This window comes from Balaenoptera ricei, chromosome 2, assembly GCF_028023285.1.
Source record: "Balaenoptera ricei isolate mBalRic1 chromosome 2, mBalRic1.hap2, whole genome shotgun sequence".
NCBI classification, from domain to species: domain Eukaryota; kingdom Metazoa; phylum Chordata; class Mammalia; order Artiodactyla; family Balaenopteridae; genus Balaenoptera; species Balaenoptera ricei.
Window position 1 is genome coordinate 185,367,275 of NC_082640.1, and position 19,483 is coordinate 185,386,757.

Sequence of the window (19,483 nt, forward strand, 5' to 3'; positions counted from 1 at the left end):
TTTCATTTTTGTTGTTGGATTTTTAAAGAGTTTTTAATTCTGGATACTGGACCTTTATCAGATATATGATTTGGAGATATTTTCTCCTATTCTATGGGTTTTTTCACTTTCTTTATGGTGTCCTTTGATGTACAAAAGTTTTTAATATTGATGAGGTCCAATTTATCTTTTTTGTTATTGGTGCCATATCTAAGAAACCATTGCCAGATTTAGCTCTTACATTTATTTATTTATTATTTATTTATTTATTGGCTGCGTTTTTGGTTTTCGTTGCTGTGCGTGAGCTTTCTCTAGTTGGGGCGAGCGGGAGCTACTCTTCGTTGTGGTGCGTGGGTTTCTCATTGTGGTGGCTTCTCTCGTTGCAGAGCACGGGCTCTAGGCACTTGGGCTTCAGTAGTTGTGGCACGTGGGCTCAGTAGTTGTGGCTTGTGGCCTCTAGAGTGCAGGCTCAGTAGCTGTGGTGCACGGGCTTAGTTGCTCCGCGGCATGTGGGATCTTCCCGGACCAGGGCTCAAACCCGTGTCCCCTGCATTGGCAGGCGGATTCTTAACCACTGTGGCACCAGGGAAGCCCTTACATTTATTTTTGATCCATTTCAAGTTAATTTTATATACCATGTGAGTTAAGGGTCCAGCCTCATTCCCTTACGTGTGTGCTGTCCAGTTTTCCCAGCACCATTTGTTGAAGATTACTCTTTTCTCATTGAATGATCTTGACAACCTTGTCAAAAATTACTTGGCTGTATAGATTTATTTCTGAACTCTCAATTCTATTCCACTGACTTACATGTCTATCCTTATGTCAGTATCACACTGTTTGATTATTGTAGCTTTATAATAGTTTTGAAATCAGACAGCGTGAGTCTTCCAACTGTGTTTTTTATTTCAAGATTGTTTTGGCTGTTCAGGGGCCCTTGTAATTCCATACGAATTTTAGGATCAGCTCTTCCATTTCTGTAAGAATACCAGCTGGGATTTTGGTAGGGATTTCATTGAAATCTGTAGATCGCTTTGGGTAGTATTGCCTTGTCTACTTCACAGTGTAGAGCGCTGTCTTACAGAAGGTAGCGCACAGAAGGAGGGCTTGTTTAGTCACTTCTGGGCTCCAGCCCCGAAGTCTGATGTGGAAGGTTTGGCCCCAAGCCCAGGAATGTGCCAGTTTAACAAGGTCCCCCACGGGTCCCAGGGACTCCAAGGTTTGAGAACCACTCTGGCCTTACCCGTCTTCCCTAGGGAGGGTTCTGGGGTTCAGCAAGAGCGAGTTTCCTAGTTTGAAAATGGCCAGTTCGTGGGCAGGAGTAGTCTTCACAGCTACTTCCTGTTCAGCCTCCTCTTGGCATTCTGGCCCTGAGTGACCTCTGGGAGTAAGGTCATTGGAATTTGTTCCAGTTGACTTTTGTGAAGCGGCATTTCTTGGGCCGAGTTCAGGAGCTCTCGGGGTGGCAGAGGGTGGGTGACATTTATGGAATCTCCCTGTCTTTTCCATACTGCCTCCGCCTTAACCCCTTTTCTCCCAGAGGCCAGGGTGGTGTGCCTGTCTGACCTGCACTGAGTCCTCGATTTGGCTGGGAGGTCCTCTTGTTCGTTGCGTCTTGTTTCTTGACATCAGACCTCGGATACATTTCCAAACCTCTCTCTGTCTGAACACCTCTGATCTCAGAGCCCTGGGGCCCAGCAGACCTTGCTGGGATCTACTGAGGAGACAAATCTTGCAGGTGGTGCCCTGCCCTTCGCTTCCCGCCCCAGCCTCGGCCCCCCAGGCCGTGCTCCCTCCTTTGCACATGCTCTTGCTCCCCGGCACACTCCTCCCTGCCCTTTTCTCCTGGTTCTTTCCTGGCTGTCCTTCAGTCTCACTTCGGCCGACAGCTCCTAGGGCAGCCCTGCCTGACCGCCTGTCTGACCCCAGGTATGTGCTCTCAGAGCACCACGTTCTTCACCTCTGTAGCTCCCCTTACCTGTTTTGCAGCCTTACGTGTCCTCGTGTGACTGTTTGATTAACGACGTGTCTCTCACCAGACTTGAAAATCCAGGAGTCAAGAAGATTGATCCCCAGCACCTAGCACAGTGCCTGGCACGGAGCAGGCGCTCAGGCAAACACCTGCTGGATGGTTGGGGTTGGTGGGAGGTTGGTGGAGGCACGAGTGGGCGGGTGCGGTGATGGGTGGGCGGGGTGAGCAGTGACAGGTAGATGATGGGTGAGTGGGTGGGTAGGTGGCTGAGTGGCTGGCTGGCTGGCTGGCTGGCTGGGAAGCACCAGTCAGTGAGTTTCCAGAACCTCCTTCCTCTCCACTTTATCAAACAACACTCCTTGGGACCTGCTGTTTGACTGTCCTTCAGGACACACAGGTGACTGAGACACCTGGAAAAGACACAGAACATCGCCAGGGCCGTGACCCAGTGGCCCAGAGGATGGTGGCAGCGTGTGGGGCTGGCGGGGGCGCCTGACAACTCTTTAGTGCCGCCGCCTCCCCTCTGGGACAAGACCTGTCTCTGAGGCAGAAGTCTGCTGCTCCTTTCCCCACCTCCCACCCCCCAGCGACCCCAGGACTGCACCTGCCCCTCCTCCCCTCCTGGAACCCTAACAGCCCGCCTCCCTGCGTCCCTGTCCCTCTCCCAGGAGCTGACTTGTCCAGGTAGCCCCCCAGCAGCCTCGTTCTGCCCTGTGGCCTCTTCTCCTCTTAACCGTTTGCAGTCTGGTTCAATGGCCCTGGCTGTGCCCTCCACCACCCCTCTGCAGGCCTCCAGGGGCTGCTAATGGGCTCATTTTGTGTTCCTCCTGACCTCTGAGTAACACTTGCTACCACTGCCCAGCCCTTCCCGCCGCTTCTTTATTATCCTATTAGTTAAAGTGTTTTCAAAGAGCCCCGCCCCCGCCTGCCCACCACCACTGGACACCAGAGTGACCAGTGGGGCATTTCAAATGCCGAGGCCTGGGCCCTCAGGGTGGTTGGCGTGAGCAGCCCGTGTGGAGAATCAGAGCGGGGACAGCGTCTCCTGGGTCCTCCCCAGCGCCCCCGGCCGAGCTGTCTCTCAGCTGGATTATTCCGCCAGCTTCCAGCACGGGGCTCCGCGCCGTCCCGCCTCCCTGAGGTCGGTCCTCGCAGCAGCGGTGTCTGTTCACGTCACTCCTCTCTCCACACCTCCCTTAGCACGGAATCTGCTGCCTTCTCGCCTCTCCCTCCTCACTCACCGGCCTCCACGCTGGCGTGCCCCTGCTGGGGGGACAGGGTCAAGGACCCCCCCCCCCATTGCCATGGTGTTCCCCTGGCCCCTCTCTCCCCGTTACACGGCGCAGCCCTGGTGTGTTTGCCTGGCCCACCCCCAGTGGAATGGAGGCTCCGTGAGGACAGAGGCGCGTGGTCTGTCTGCAGGGGAGGTTTCCCCGGCACCCAGCATCTAAGGGGCTCAGCGTTTGCTGAGCAAGTGACCGCGTGGCTCCACGGGGAGGTGTGTGTCCAGGAAGCAGCCGATCCGAGAGCTGCGGGGGTGGCGTGGTGTTCCGCGGAGCCCAGCCCGGGAAATGCTGCAGGATGACCCCCCTCGTAGGATGTGTCCCTACGGGTGCCTTGCTCATCCTCGTGACGTGCAGTCAGCACCGTCCCTGCTTTTACTCCAGCTGCGTCTGCTCTCCTGTCCTTTGAGAACTGGCTGACGTCCTTGCCCCTGCCGCCGCCTCCCCTGGGAGTGCGGTTCAAGTCCCGTCCTGACGTCATCGAGTTTGGGGGCGGGGGGAGCGGCTGCTGCTCTTGCCCTGAAAGCCCGCCGAGCTGTACACTTAGGATTTGTGCTGTTTTTTAAAGGTACGTGACCCTTCAGCAAAGAGTTGTCTTTTATTGGATGAGAACAAGTGAAGGGCTGGGCTCAGGCCCCGGCTCAGAGGGAAGCAGGGAGCCTCGTGTCCATGCCCCCAGCACTTCCAGGATCCAGGGAGCTCAGCCCGGGCAGGTGTAGCTCCCCCGGCCAGGAGCTGTGTGGGGTTGTGCAGGGTGGGCTGCAGCCTGCCCTGGGCACGAGGGCGTGTGGGGGAAGGGCAGGCCGGCCGAGGCCCCGAGGAGGCAGGGACGGCAAGCGAGGAGTTCCCGCTCTACTCTGGGCAGTCGGGAGACGTGGCAGCGAGGCAGGCAGGCAGGCAGCAGGGGTCCCACAGTGTCTGGGCAGCCTGGTGATGGGCGGGACCGGGCCCAAACCGGGCAGTGGGGCCTGGGGGCCGAGGGGGTCCAGGTTCAGAGCTGTCCAGGCGATGACGGGAGCCCGAGGAGGGAGAGGAGAGAGAAGGGCCGCCGGCTCTCCTCCCGGCCCTCCTCCTCCGAGGGCTTCTCCCCCGCCTGCCCCCCGCCGGCTCTTGCCTGCCTCCACGTCACAGCCGTCTTCTCTGTCTTCCCACTGCTCCGCTGCCTGGAAGTTCGTGGCTTCGATCAGCGCTTTACTGCTCGAGCCTCTCAGGACTCCGGGGCTGGGGTGCGGGCAGAGTGCAGCATGGACGGCCCTTCCCCGCTTCACCGCGGCGGGGCCTCTGTGGGCGGCGCACTCCTCTCTCCCCTCCGCGGGGCCTGCGCACCGCACACCTCTCCACGCCGGCCGGGCTCTGAGAGGAGAAGCTGACGCTGCCTGCTCCTCGGGACCAGGCTCGGCCCTGCCAGCGGGATGCTTCCGCCATGTTGCTTTGGTCAGAGGAGTGCGAGGCCGGATTCCGGAGGAGGGGCTCAGACCCCGTCTCAGTAGAGCCGAAGAAGTCACAGCCACAGCAGGCGTGGGAAGGCAAGGAACGCTCTCAGTGTTTATGTTCTTGCCTGAAGAGGACTTAGGAGGCTGCTCAGCTGAGAGGGCCCGTGGGTTCTGGCTGCGTCTCTCACAGGCGCACGGGGCGCCGCCGGTGTGTCTGTGCCCAGCGTGGTGCGCCGACCGACCGCAGGGCCCTCCACCCTCCACCCGCTCCCTGCAGCCCCTCGTCCTCTCTGGAACGGTGTGGGGAGGCGGAGGGTGCTGGGCCTCGGGCGCCCTTCCCCGAAGGCAGGGCTGAGCAGGGCCACTGGCCTCCTCGCCTGCCGGTTCCCGGTTCCTGCGAAGCTCGCGGCAGCTGCGCGGTCGGCCTGGCTCTCGGCCTGGCTCTCGGCCTGGCTCTGTCTGCGTGACGAGCAGAGCCGAAGAGGGGGGCTCGGGGCATGAGTGGGGAGACCCATCTCCGCAGACACCCGCCTCGACCCCTCCCCAGGCTGCCCAGCCACCCTTGATCGAGCTCCCGGGCCGGTCCACACACCTTCTCCCCGTGGACCCTCTGTCCCAACACTCTCAATGGCAACTGCGTTTTTTGGTGTCTTTTACCTTTATAATTTATAAAATTTAACTTTTCATTTTGAAAAACTTCAGACCAACGGAAAACTTGCAGGCAGATTTCAGTACCTCCCGTAGCCTCAGGTCCACCCAGAGTCACCCGCTGCCAGCACCGGGCCACGTGTGCTTTGTCTCCGAGCGTGAGGCTGTGAACGGGCTTGTGAGGACCCTCAGGGGCCAGGCCCCCGGCCACCTCCCCTTCCCCTGCGGCACCTGCTGTCTGTCGCTGCCCGTTAACGCAGCCCGCAGGTCTTCTCCCGTGTCCTTCTCCTGCCACCTGGCCCGTCTTTGTTCCCCAGGACATGCAGCACGGAAGAGTTGGGGCTCCCTGCTTGGTGGGAGGCCCCTCGGCCTGGGCCTTCGGGGCGTTTCTGTCCCCGTGAGGCCGCGCTCTGGGGACAGGCCTGGTCCCCCCACCCCCTTGCCCGCCACTCCTGCCGTGCCGGGCTGCCCTGGGCGGGGCGGGAACTGCCCTCCCCAATCATGTGCGCCCACCTCCTTCCCTGAGGAAAGGCCCTTCCTGCTTCCAGCCCGCCGGGGTCGCCCTGGTCAGCGTCCACTCCAGCCCCAGCGACCAGATGCTGTGGGCCCTGGACAGCAGGTGGAACGTGCACGTCCGCGTTGGGATCACCGAGGAGATGCCGGTGGGGACCGACTGGGAGCACGTGCCAGGTAGAGGCGCTGGGTGGGCGGTGGCCACTGCGGCCACACTGGGGCCTGGTTTGTTTCCGAGGCTCTGCTGAGGCAGGTGACAGCAAGCGTCTACCTCAGTGTTCCCCAGCATGGGGACCCCGCAAGCAGAGCGCCAGCCCCGTGTCCTTGGGTTCCTTGTGGGACGACCGTTTCCGGACCGCCTGGGCTCTGGTCCTCGGGTCTTGGGCTCTTGCGGCCTCGCCGGCCCTGCAGACAGGGCGTCCTTTCCCTGGGCTCCCACTCGGTGCCCAGCCAGGGGGAGAGCAGGCTTGCGGGGAGGGTCGGTCCGTCCCTTCCGCGGCCGGGGCCGAGGGCAGACGGACGCTCCGTTTGCCTGCAGGGTTGCAGGCCTGCCAGCTGGCCCTGAGCGCCAGGACCGTGTGGGCCCGCTGCCCCAACGGGGATCTCGCCCGACGGTACGGCGTCACCGACAGAAACCCTGCCGGAGACTACTGGAAGAAGATTCCCGGGCACGTGACGTGTTTCACAGGCAGGTGCCGGGGCGCCGGGGCTCCCGTGGACGGCGTCGGTGGGGCTCTGGCAGGGGGCCGGGGCGGTGCTGCTCCCCCGGGGCTGGTTCACCCCAGCGAGAGCCCATCCCAGGGTCACACCTGGCGGGGGCCACACAGCGCCCGGACTCTGCCAGGGTCTCCCGGGAAGAGGATGGGGCGCTGGGCCGCCCCCTTGAAGGCTGAGGAAGCCGAGGCGCCGGTCGGGGGGTGCCTGGGGCCCCACCGCTAGGCAGTGCGCGTGCAGACGGGGAGCCGGGCTGGGGAGTGACGGGCGTGCGGCTGGCTCTTGTCCCCGCAGTGACCTTGTCAGACGAGCTGTGGGCAGTGGGCCCCCCCGGCTCCCTCCTGCAGCGGCTGACGAGGACTTGCAGCCGCTCCCACGGCGCCCAGAGCAGCCCGGCCACCGCCCCCCACCCCGAGGACCTGGACGACGAGTGGGAGGTCATCTGAGGGAGCGCTCGGCGGGCAGGCCGCCGAGACTCGTGTGGTGGACACGGGCGGTTTTGAGTCACTCGCCCTTGGACACGCCTCGCCCGCTCTCGTCAGACACGTCTAGCCAGGTTGGACGCCCCACTCTTGCTTTCCTCCGTGTTTGTTTCCATCTTGTTCCAGAACCCACAGCCTCGGCCGAGAGGTCCGGAGCCGTGGCTGTAGCAGCAGTGCCTCTGAACTCCCGCTGAGGCCGTCCCCGAGTGGGACGGTGGCCGCTCCAGTTGCATGCACTACGGTTACCGCCGTCTGCCGCGGTCACCTTCCCATCACTGACCGCTCCTGGGCCCGTGGAGCCCAAGGTCCGTGCCGTCCACCTGCTGAATATGTTACTGGGATGGCTTCGTCTCCATCACAGGGTCCCTCCACCTCCTCTCTGAGACGCAGGTCCCAGCACCCGTTCCCTGCTGGACACACCAGATGGGAAGCCAGCTGTGCCAGGACAGGAACACACGCATAGCGACATGCACACGCCACGCACGCCCTCCCTGCCCGCTCCCAGGGGGCCAGGCTCGCCTCCAGCAGAACAATAAAGGCCAGTGGGTGACCCGGAATACGGAAGTGTGCGTGTGTATCCGAGGCAGGTGTGGTGGGACGTGGGAACCTTAGCCATGTTAGTGACATAGGAATGTCTTAGGGTGACACTCAGCCCTGCTGCTGGTGACGTCATGAAAACCAGAAGCACCTTCAGAGGATGAATCTACTAATTCTTGCCTTTTTTGTTTGTTGTATTACAAACCTACATGAGATACCTCACTTGAAATCAGATCTTACAAATTTAGAAGAGAAATGTATTTTCTGAAACCAGGGGAAGGCCTTTGATTCCTTCCCCTGGTTTATCCTGAGCCTGCACCGTTCTCGGCTGCAGCCTCGGAGGGTGGACACCGCCCTGCGTGCCCTCGATGTGCGGGGCCGCCACGGGACCTGCCTGCTGGCTGCGAGTGGCAGCCAGGCAGTGTCAGCGGGCATCTGGGTGGGTGCCCAGCGAGGTTGAAACTGGGGCCTGCTGTGGCCACGTCAGACTTCGGTCCCTGGGCTCGGCCTGCAGTGCCCACGCTTGTCGCTGGCATCTGAGCTGTAGGACTCGGCAGCCCAGCCAGGCATCCGCCCTGAGCCCGCCACCCCCCCCCCCCCCCCGCTTGGAGGCAGCCCCACGGAAGGACTCCAGCCTGGCTGCTTTCTTTAGCCTGCCCTTGGCCCGGGGCCCAGTTACTCAATGCCTGTTTTCTACTAAGCAAGTGTGTCCCGGAGCCCCCAGGCCACAGGTGAAGAGCGATAAGATTTGTTCTCTGACAGGACCCAGCCAGCCACGAGGATGGAGGCTTTCCAGGTCTAAATGAGGACAAGATGCTGAAATTCCAGACCAGACCTTACTTACTACTTCACTTTTATAGAACCCTTTTTCTCAAAAGTCTGGTGACAGCAGAGGGAGCCCAGGCTGGCTGAGGCCCCTCTTCTGCGTATGTTGTGCCTTGCCCGGCTCCTCAGATGGCAGCGCTCTCCTGAACCCACGGGACTTCAGTGCAATTAAACCCCAGTCTAGTTAGTTTGATACGTTTAAACTACTTGTAGACTTTTTTTTTAGTTGTGCTTTGAGACAGTGCAATAAACTAGACTTTTCCGAGCCTAGTCGAGTCTGATGTCTGAGTGGTGAGAAGGTGCCCTGAGCGGGCACTCAGGAAGGCTGTTCCCACTGGTGCCGCAAAGAATCTGCTGCTGGTGTTGCCAGCCCAGCCCCACAGCCAGGAGGGTGTGGGCAGACGTCATTTCGTGACCAGTTTGCCTGGGGGCTGTCCTGGGGGAGTGCCACTGCAGAGGTGGCCCTGGGGAGGACACCCTACCGTGAGGCAGAGCGCAGGGCCGCTGTGGGCAGGCTCTGGGGGCTCAAGACCCTGGGCCTGAGTCTTCATCCAGGACACAAAACCAGATACCAGAAGTGCCCTAGTGGAAACCAGCACGTGGAAAAAGATGACGTTCGTGACAGCAGCGGGATGCGTCACGTGCCAGGAAACAACCTGAACAAGAAGTGTCAGACTCAGTCGAGGGCTGGCCAAGCTTTACTGAAGACTTCCAAGAAAGCCTGAATTGGGAAGGCAGTCGACATTCCTGATGGACGACCACAGCCATTGTGCAAAGAAAAGACACCAATCCTTTCCAGAGGCATTTATGGCTTTCACTCAATTTGTCAAAATCCCCACTGGGATTTTTTTTGTTGGGGGGAGGCAGAGAAGAATCCATAAAATAACGTTCATACCCACAGACACCCCCCCTTGACTGTGCCAGATACGCCGCGAGGGTCTCATGCGTGCAGCTTCACGTCCTCAGTAGGGCCCTGAGAGGTCAATACCGTTAGCCCCAGTGAGACTCAGAGAGGCGAAGTAACTTGCTCAAGTCGACACAAGGAGCGCTGGGATTGGAGCCTAGCTCTGTGGGACTCCAGACCTGTGCTGTCTGACGCCACCTCACCGTCTTGAGAAGAAGAAACAGATGAGGATTGCCAGGAGTGATGACGGGCCAGCAAATGAAGTAGGACGTGGATGGAAGGGCCAGTGACGTCGGGCAGCCCAGCGAGGCCCACGGGGAGTTAACAAGGTGAAGGCGGCACGCAGGTGAGAGGACGGTTAACTGATGTGGCCCGCTACTTAACCATTCAGACAAAATAAACATTAAGTGGATTAAAGAATCTTAAAACTAGGGGGCAAAAAACAGTATCTGATTTCTGGATGGCAAGCACTTTCTAAACTCAAAAGTAGTGGGAAAAGTCAGAGGAAAATACTATATAGATTTGATTTCTTCAAAATATAAAGATGCTGTGAATTAAAAACCCCCCATAAAATTAAAAGGGGAAATAATTGCAACAAGTCGGAGGAACACTGAAGACACACGTATGGACAAAGGAGATGAAAGGGCACTGCTTAGTGAGCACCCAGGGCAGGGGTGCACATGGAGCAAGCGGGGAGCCCCCTGTTGGCACGGCCCTTCTGGGAAAGCCACCGAGTGTCCAGCAGCAGCCTTAAAACCCTCAAGCCCCAGAACTCCTACTTCTGGAAGCCTGTCCTCAAGAACAAATCCTAAGTCAGGGTTAAACGTACAGCACAGCATCGTTTGTGATTGTGAAACACTAAAAACAACTGACGTTCGGGAGCATTCCTCTCATGAAACAGTACGCAGCTGTTAAAAAGCAGGTGTGTTCCTGGGGGAAATGTGTTCTGAGCAGTCTGTCATGCAGTTTTATCATAGCAGCGTTAAATCTCTTGGGCATGGTAATGATCATGTGAGTTTGTAGGAGATCATACATACAGGGAGAGGTAGATAATGCCAATGGACACGTTGTACTCTTCTAACTTTTGGTGGGTTTGAAATCTTTTTCATAATTCCAGGGGGCAGAGGAGGGGCAGAAAGACACTACACAAGCAGCTGGTCACGGTGGTCACCTGTAGTGTGTACCTTTTTGTATCTTTTGAATTTGAGCCATGTAAATGTGTTATTTATTCCAAAAATAAATAAAATTCACATTTTAAAGACTCAGTTCTCTCTAACATCAACTCTTTATCGTATCAGCGCTAGCTGAATCAAATATCACAAAGTAAACACCAAAGTCTTCTCAAAAATCGTATTTACACAATGTTTTACAGTATATGGAAATGCTTACTCTACAGTAAGTTTTTAAATACTAGATTTGATCTGATGTCATGTGAAAAAGTATGCATAGAAAAAAAATTTGAACATATGTATATATGTGCATAGAGAAAAACAGAAAAAAATACAGCGAAATGCTAGTAGCAGTGGTTGTCTGGGTGGTGGGATGCCGCCAGGCAGGCGGGCAGCCTCTTTATCTGGGAGCCGCATGGAGGGGGCCCTGCCACATCCTGCCCTGGATTTCTCTGCACAATCCGAGTGTTCTACCATGAGCATGCATTCTATCAGCAGAAATTCTTTATAAAAGTCACTGAAGATGTGGGAATTCCCTGGCGGTCCAGAGGTTAGGACTCCTCGCTTTCACTGCCTGGGCCCCAGATTCAATCCCTGGTCGGGGAACTAAGATCCCACAAGCCGCAGTGTGGCTAAAAAAAAAAAAATCACTGAGGATAGAAATCTCTTATCTTCAACCTCTGCCTTGGTTGGGATGGTTACACCTGTGTTGACATTGGTCATGACCCCTCACACCACGCAAAGTCTGTGCATTTATTATGTCAAGTATGCCTCGATCTTAAACTGTAGCAGGACAAGACCAGTCACCGTGGAGCAGGGCTGGTTCGCATCCACACACTCTGGAGCAGAGGCCTTCCCCACCTGCGCCTGTTTCCCCTCCATCCCGACTTCAGGAAGCATCCTTGTTCTGAACAGGACTCCGGGTAACTTAGGAAACTGCTCTCAATACAGCATTTTAAAGTTGAAGAAATTGACAGGAAAGGAAATCAGCGGGAATATCGAGGTAGTAATGGGATAAGTTAGCACACAAAGGAGGCACAGTCATGTCACCATGGCCAAAGTGGGGGCAAAGCAGGGGCCTTGTGGCCACAGGCCATCACAGGGCTGTGTATCCCTTTCGGGCTCCAGGCACAGGGTCACAGTACTTCGGGGAGCAGCAGCCCAGCCTTCTCTGTCCTCCCCGACAGGTGTCTGGGGTGCAGAGATTCTGGCCCCTGAGCTCTCCGGAGTTGGAAGTTCCCTGGGCCCCTGGGTGGGCATGGCGGGGCCAGTACTGGCAGGAGTGGGGTTTTCCTTAGACAAGGTTCATGGAATGAAGGAAGTGAACAAACGAACCAAGGCGCTTTGCCCCAGACACGTGGGCCTTGTCCCAGGCAGAGCCATTGCCTTTGAGAAGCCATCAAGGCCACCTGCCAACAGCCAAGAGCTGAGTCTCCTGGCTGACTCTGGCCCTCCCCAGGCCTCCCTGCTCATCGCCAGGGTGGTAGTGGTGACTGGGGGTGCCGGAGGGCCCAGAGGAGCGATAAGGCCAGTGCTGAGGCCCGCCCGCCCGCCCGCCCTCACTCGGCCGGCAGCAGCGGCCAGATAACCCTGAGGCTTCTCCGCCCTGCACTGCTGCTCTGGGTTCTCTGCTCCCACGGACCCCTGGGGTGCCCTGAGCCAGGCGTCCCCAGTGGGACTCAGTGGGAGCTGTGCCAGGAATCAGGCCCCGCTCTGCTGCCACAGGGCTTCCTCAGCCTTCCCTGTGGCTCCCTGTCCCACCCAGCCGCAGCCAGGACACCCGGGGCTGACGCCCCCGCTGCCCTCCTGCCCTGCACCCCTCCAAGCTATGAAGCTGTGCTCCGGCTGGGCCCCCTGCTGTGGTGCCCACAACAACTCCTGCCCGCATCCTGCCCTGCGTGCCAGGACCAGCCCAGGGGCCGCCTCCTGCTCCCCGGACAATGGGTTCTGTGGGGTCCCCGCCAGGGAGCCCCCCCAACCTTGCATCACTCCATCCCCAGCCCAGGGGGCTCAAAGGAGTTCGTCACCAAAGGGGCAGCTGTAGGTCTAGCAGGGAAGCGGATGGGGGCCTAGCCCTGAGCCTTGGGCCAGGAGAGCTAACCCCACAGAGGACAGAGCTGGGACCGGGGAGACATGAGGGGAAGTCCGCACACCCAGGTCCCCCATCAGGTGCCCAGGCTCAAGCTGCTTGGGCACGAGGGCACCAAGAGTTCCCAACATCTCCCTAAGCCCAAAGCCCAGAAGCCACGGCGACCTGCTGCTCTGGTCTGTGCTTTCCACCTCCTCCAAAGGAATGCACCCTCCCCCAGCAACGCATCCCGGTAAGAACCAGGGGACTCCTGATGTCCCAAGTTTTAAGCTAGAAGAGATGCTAGTATCCACTGCCCCCAAGTGTCAAGGTTCAGAAAGGCTATTTAACTGGGCCAGGACACACAGCAGGAGGAGAGAAGCCCTCACTCCCACCCAGAATCTAGGATCAGCACTGGGCCGTACACCCCTCCATCCCCCCCTCCTCCCCACCACGGCCGTGTGCCCACCCACCCTACGCTTCCCAAGAACGGGGGTCACATCCTTTCCAGGGCAGGTAGGGAGCTTGGAGATGCTCCAAAACCCCTTTGTAAACAGCTGGGGACACTGAAGCCCAAGGCAGGGGTTTATCCAAGGTCACCCTCAGAGTGGGTGGCAGGTGCAGACCAGAACCAGGCCCCCTGGCAGAGCTTCCCGCTGCCCAGGCCCCTTCCACAGCCCCCTTCCGACGGCCCACCACCCTGGACTCTGCCACCACCACCCAAAGCCCCTTCGGCCCCCAGGCATGCCCCCCTCGGGGACACTGGGGGCAGGGTGGGCAGTGGGTGCCCCCAGCCAGGCGGTCACTGTTCATCGGGCAGATCGTTAGTCCTCTGCTCCTGGCAGAACATCGTGGCCCTCCAGCCCATGCCGGCGCGGGTTGAATTTCACGGCCCAGCAGAATTCCCGGGCAGGACAGCCTGGCCATCCCCGATCCCAAGGCTCCTCGGGGCACGGACCCAGCTTCTCAGCCAGGGTCCCTTTGTCCTGAAGGGTCAACCAGTCTCCATCTTCAAACCCTTCCTGCGGAAACCAGCTCTACTGGCTGAGGCTGGAGGGCCCGCCCACGGGGTGACGCAGCCACCCCCGTCAGGAGCCCCAGGACTAGGTACCTGCTAGTCGCCAGAGGAGAGAGCCAAAGGGGCGACCGCGACAAGTCCAGGCCTGGGCTTCTTTGGGGAGGGGGCGGTCCCAGTGACAGCCAAGGAGGAGGCAGGTGGCCAGTACGGGACGGGGGCAAACAGGAGGCACAGCCTGGGTCCTGCCCTCCACAGCTAGGGACCTGAGGCCCAGCCCCACAGGGGAGTGGTCAAGGCCCCACCTGACGGGGCAGAGAACCTCTGCCCAGAGCCCACGGGCGGTTCCCTCGGCTTCCAGGCCTTTTGCACACGCCGTCCCCCTGCCTGGACACGTCAGTCCACCCCCCTGCACCTGCCCAGCTCAGCTGTCTCTCCCTCTGGGACACCTTCCCAGAGGCTCTAAATCAAGATGGGAGGCCGCTCCTCAGGGTCTGGGTAGTGAACTGAGGGCAGGGCCCGGCTCTCAGGCGTCGCCTGACCCCGCAGCTCAGCTCCACGCAGGGAGGGGGGGAGCTGAGCGCGGTCGGATCCAGAAGACCTGCAGCTCCGGGTCCGCCTGCCCGTCCTGGCCCAGCCCCCAAAGCACGCTACAGACAAAGCAGAGATTCTGCTGTCCAGAGAACAATATATGTAAAGTGCCGGGTACAACGCTCTGAAAAATAGTATTCTCCAAAAATCCAGCACCCGGGGTGCCCCCGCGGTCTAGCCCTTGCCCGTGAGGTCCAGCGGCTGCAGGAAGGGCGGCAGTGGCAGCTCGTCCAGGGCCTCGGGGAAGCGGCCAGGCGAGATGGCGGTGACCAGCACCTGCATGGCGCGCGCGAAGAGCGAGGGTGGCGCCAGGCCCGCCAACCACTGGAACTTGTCCTCGCCCAGCAGCCGCTGCCAGCGCGGCCGGTCGCCCAGCAGCTCGCGGCGGGCCGGGCCGGCGGCGTCCGCGGGCGTGTACAGCGCCAGTAAGTCGAGCAGCAGCAGGCGGCGCTGGCGCGGCTCCCCGGGCGCAGGCGCCCCGACGGCGGGGGCGGCCCCGGCATCACGGCCCAGGTGACGCAGCAGCAGCTCGAGCGGCGTGAGGCCGCCGCCGTCGCGCAGGCCGGGCGAAGCGCCGTGGCCGAGCAGCAAGAAGAGACACTCGGGGCGCGCCAGCTCGCAGGCCACGTGCAGCGACGTGCCGCCGCCCTCCACGCGGCTACAGCCTCGCCGGTCGAGCAGGCGCGTGCGCTCCTCGGCCGGGAAGTCGCGCACGGTGCGCAGGATGCGGCGCAGGATGCCCACGCGGTTGTAGCGCACGGCCAGCGCCACGTGCGGCCCGGGCGCCGCGCAGCAGCGGAAGCCGGCGCTGGGCGGCGCGAGTGCGCGCCGCGGGAACGTAGCCAGCAGGTAGTGCGCGTATGCCTGGTGGTCGTGCACGAGTGCGTAGAGCAGCGCCTCAGACGGTGAGTAGGCGGCGGCGCGCCCGCGCTCGTCCCAGTGGAAGGCCTCGCTGGCGCGCATGTCCTCCAGCAGCCACACGGGCAGCAGGTCGCGAACGGCCTGGTAGAAAGCGAACGACGACTTGCGGCACTGCTTCTGCGCCTGCGAGCGCGCCGCGCCTGCGCCCTCGGGCCCGCCGTCCGCGCCGCCCCCGGGCCGCCGCGCGTCCCACGGCATGCTGGCGGCGCCTCCCGGTCTCAGGGCATGGGCCTGGGGCCGACCACCTGCGGGCAGAGAGAAGCGCAGTGAGGGTTGAGGATCCGGGCGGAGAGGGGTCTCCCGTCCAATCCTCACACAGCCCCACCTGTCCGGGCCTCTCTCGTACCTCCCCCCAGCCTCCGACCGGCCCTCCCAGTCACTCCTCACACCTTCCCTTTTCTCCTAGGCCCTGAACCACCTCCCACATCCTTGATCTAGCTGCGCCTGATCGCCCTCCCCGAAACTGTCTTGTTCTCCGGTACCTCTTCTAAAGATGCCCTTCCCTGTCCCTGCCCTCACAGCCCCACCTACCGTCAAGGCCACACAGAAACCCCACACCCCGTCCAGCCCAGGGACCCACTGGAAGAGTTCCTGCTCCCACCTGTGGTAGCTGCATCCAACTCCAATCAAGGGAAAAGCCAGGTAGGGGACTAGGAAAGCTGCATCCCACATCTCAAGCTGAGCCAAATCTTTTCTGTAGCCCAAGCTCCCTATCCCCAACCCCATCTAACCTTGACCCTGTTGTCTGACCCCCGACTGCGGTCGGGGTCCCTACCCCAGGCCAGGCAGGGTCAGAGCTCTAGACTCAGACCTACCTGCCTAGTGCACCGCGATTACCTAGTTCTGTGTAGGTGGGTGTATTACTGTTCCCTGAGCCTCAGCTTTCTCATCTGTAAGAAAGAGGGAAGGCAGTCTGTGAGCCACAGCAGGAAGTGGGGGCCTCTAGCCTTCCACCCGAACATGGTGTTTACTGGATGTCACCGCCCCCAGCTCCTGGGAGGAGGCAAGAGGATGAAATCAACCTAGAAACTGGCGTGTACACTCTTCACAGTCTGTAAATCCCCTCCAGGTCTGCTAGCTCCCTGAGTCTTCCCAACGACTAGAAGAAGCAGGTACTGTCATGCCATTTTCCAGTAAGGGACAAACTTGTCCAAGGTCAGTTGGCAAGTCATGGTAGAGATAGGCCTGGAACCCAGATCTCCTAACTCCTATTTCGGGCTCATTCCAGAAGTGGGGGGACCCCCAACCTACAGGGAACCCAGCTTGAGCCCTAACCTTGCCCTCTGAGCCCCCTGCGCCAACCTGAGCCCTGACCTCCAACCCCTGGCCCTGGCCCAAGCTCCCCACTGCGTTTTCTCAAGGGTAAGCCCTTGGTCACAAGGGACCTGGGTCAGCGGATAAACTGCGTCCACACACACTGGGTAACTAAGTTACAGAGACGGGCACAGGGGTTGGGGGCTGGAGCCACAGCACCCTTTTGGGGACACCGTGACTGGAGTAACCCCCCACCCCTGGGTCTCCGCGCCCCGGGTGTACCCTGTGTGGGCACTGGGAGTGGGGCAGGTTACGTAAAGTTGAGCCGCCCCACGTCACTGGGCAGCGAGTCACGGTCGCGGCTCAGTGAATGGGGGGTTGGGCCACCGAGGGCAAGGCCGCGAGCCCAGGGCCGCCCGCCAGCTCCTCCCCGTCCCCCACCGGCGGCACGGCGGGACCCCGGGTGGCCGCGGGTCGCGGGTCGAGGCCAGAGTGTCTGCGGGCCGGTGGCCGGCGCAGCGAGGGCTGCACCTGCGTGCGCGTGTGTCTGGAGGGGATGAGGGGGGCGGCGGCTACACGCCGAGCCGGCCGAGGAAGGGGGACTCACCTTGGGGGTCGGAGGGGCCGCTGGCCTGGCGTCCCCGCCCCCGCTGCGGGCCGGAAAGCTTGCTGTCCCCCCGCGGGTCGGCGCGCAGGCGAAGCTCCCAGGACAGACGGACGGGAGGATGCCGCCGCCGCCCGCGCCCGCCGCAGCCGCGCTCTGAGCCGCCGCGGCCAGATCGCTGGGCGGCGGTGCCGGCGCCGGCGGCAGGCGGGCAGGCGGCGGGCGGCGCAGTGCGGCCCCGGCCGGGCAGGACCGCGGGGCCGCCCGCCGCCGCCATTGGCCCGCGCTGCCGGCCCCCGCCGCCGCCCATTGGCCGCCGCGCTGCACCATTGTTACGTCACCGGTCGGCGGGCGGGGCGCCCAGGGGGACCCGCGGAAAAGTTGGGAGAAACTTGAGGGCGCGCGGGGGGCGGGGCCGGGATGAGGAGTGAGCGGGGCGGGGCTCCCGGAAACCCGAGTGGCCGGCGAGGAAAGGGTCCGGGCTTCGAGCTCCCGGCGGCGGGAGACCCGCGCCGGGAAGGGCCCCTGGGCACCGCCTGCTGTGGCCCGGCTCAGTGAGAGACTGGGCGCGCACTTAGGCGCCCCGGCTCCGCCGAGCGTGACTTTCTTCGGCACCCCACGAGTCCTATTCCACGTCCCCTTTACGCTGACCCTCTGTGACCTTGGGGATGACCTCCTCCGGGACTGTTTTCCGGGACTGTACGTGGAGGGGTCAGGGCGTAGGAACTGTGACCCCTAAGGGCCCCGGCCGCTTTCTGCCCGGGAGGATCGGGGCGTCTCGAGCCCCTGCTCCAAGCTGACTTTCCCAGGGAACGAATGGATGAACGAATGCAGACAGCCATTTATGAGGGCCTAGTGTGTACCAGTCTCTGTGCTAAACATACTTGATTTCAATTCAGTTTTGCAACCGGTAGCAGTGGGAATTATGACCCCTAATTCACCGGCCAGGAAATCGGGGCTCACTGGGAGGTGACCTCCAAGTGAGGAGCAGCCAGAAGGGAAGCTGGGCGCTTCCCCTTCTTTCCTTCAGACATGTGTGGTGGACGGGGCCCTGACCACCCCGGCCTCTCCACAAGGGGGCCAAAGTGTGGAGCACACACGTGCCGGAGACCCACCAGATAGCCCCACCCAAAATGCCACCCACCTCAGTGCAACATGGCCCTGCAGGCCCTACCATACCTCTCAGGGGGTCCATGATCACCACCAGATTTACAGAAAACGATCATGGGCCAGGGGTGGGGGGTACAGGGAACACTGGGCTGGGAGTCCAGGCTCTACCTCTGCCCCACCTCACCTGTCCTCTCCTCCCTGCTTTAGTCCTCAGTCTCCCTACAATTTCTCCCAGCTGTCCTGTTCCAGACCTCTCAGATGGGTGGGGCAAAATGAATGGAAATCCTGGGGTTGCACGGTTGACACTGGCCTTCTGGAGTCCCCAGACCCTGGGAGACAACGTAGGGAGGTGGTGTCCCAGGTGAACTACCTGTGGCTCAAGACGCTAGCTGCCCTGCTCCCATGTCCCCATTCTATTCTTCAAGGGCTGGAGGTGAGACCTCACACCGTCTCCATGGCTACCGGTGGAATGAGGGTGACAGGGCATCGGCTGTAGGTGCCTGGTGTGCAGCTGGCCTCGGGGCAGGTCTCTCTCCACCCCTCGAACCCTCCTCGCCTCCCCCTTTGACTTGCCCTCCTCACTCTTCACTGGGTTTCCCGAAGGCCTCTCTGAAAATCAAGTCCGACCCTGAAACAGGAGGGAAGGGGGCAGGGCACAACCTTTAAAAGAATGACACAGCCCGAGGACACGACACAAACTGAATAGGACCAAAGAGGTCCAAGATGGTGAACGAGTCAACTTCCACTACACCTTGAGCCTCAGTATACGCTCCTTGTAATATATTAGCGTATGCTAAATGACACACCCACAGGCGCCATGACAGTTCCAAGGCCAACCATAAAGGTCTAAAGGTGGGCCGTGGCCCAATTCCTGGAAATCCTCACCCCCTCCCTAAAATAGCTGGAATACTCCTCCCACTCATTAGCCTGTGAAACTACCCACCCCTACAAGAACTGGCAACCCTGTACCCTGGGGCCACTCTCACCTTCTGAGACGGCCCACACTCTGTCTGTGGAGTGTGTGTTTCTCTCTAAATAAATCCACTTCTTAACCTATCACTTTGCCTCTCACTGAATTCTTTCTGCAATGAGACATCAAGAACCCGAGCTTCATTAAGTCCTGAGACCAGGTGTGTGATCTCAGTTAAAAGACCATGGGTTCAAGTCCCAATCTGGGTTTGGCTGGGTTTGAGTCCCAGCCTGTGGGTCCAAGTCCCAATCTCAGTTGCACGGTTTCAACCCCATTTCTCCACTACTTAGAAAGCTTCCCATGGACATGGACTTAGCCAGAAAGACCAAGTGGGGCAGAGGAAAGGCATTCCTGGCCCGGACACAGCTGGAGCAAAGGTCTGGAAGTGGCAGAGGGAGGCTCCAGAGGTCAGTTGGGAGGGGCCGGGAAGCATAGGGCCTCGAATGGCTAGACAAGGAGCTTGGGTTTGTCCAAGGACCTGGAGGTTTGGAAGT

The 19,483-nt window shown here is 60.4% G+C and overlaps 2 protein-coding genes across 11 annotated transcripts in view; one reads left to right on the top strand and one right to left on the bottom strand.

Moving 5' to 3' along the window:
• Positions 1-10,549, top strand: part of TECPR2 (tectonin beta-propeller repeat containing 2) — a 99,628-nt gene extending 89,079 nt beyond the window's left edge. For 2 of the 7 annotated variants that reach the window (XM_059915035.1, XM_059915036.1), the window contains exons 18-20: positions 5,861-6,002; positions 6,364-6,513; positions 6,834-10,549. In XM_059915035.1, coding sequence (XP_059771018.1) covers positions 5,861-6,002; positions 6,364-6,513; positions 6,834-6,985 — 444 coding nt within the window. In that variant the 3' untranslated portion in view covers positions 6,986-10,549. The other 5 variants (XR_009501023.1, XR_009501024.1, XM_059915037.1 and 2 more) reach the window with 5 other exon arrangements.
• Positions 10,550-11,195: 646 nt separating this feature from the next.
• ANKRD9 (ankyrin repeat domain 9) lies at positions 11,196-17,106 on the bottom strand. 4 transcript variants are annotated; one of them, XM_059915042.1, is made up of 3 exons: positions 16,913-17,106; positions 15,889-15,941; positions 11,196-15,296 (listed from the first exon to the last, which is right to left on the bottom strand). In XM_059915042.1, the coding sequence occupies exon 3, from the start codon at positions 15,247-15,249 to the stop codon at positions 14,305-14,307; it is 945 nt and encodes a 314-aa protein (XP_059771025.1). In that variant the 5' UTR covers positions 15,250-15,296; positions 15,889-15,941; positions 16,913-17,106; the 3' UTR covers positions 11,196-14,304. The 4 variants fall into 4 exon arrangements, with proteins under 4 accessions (XP_059771025.1, XP_059771023.1, XP_059771024.1 ...); XM_059915040.1 differs by having other exon boundaries at positions 15,867-15,941; XM_059915041.1 differs by lacking the exon at positions 15,889-15,941.
• Positions 17,107-19,483: the final 2,377 nt, after the last annotated feature.

What these genes read in the sequence shown, in the direction of transcription:
- ANKRD9 (XM_059915041.1), bottom strand. Translation starts at nt 15,249, where the DNA reads ATGCCGTGGGACGCGCGGCGGCCCGGGGGCGGCGCGGACGGCGGGCCC.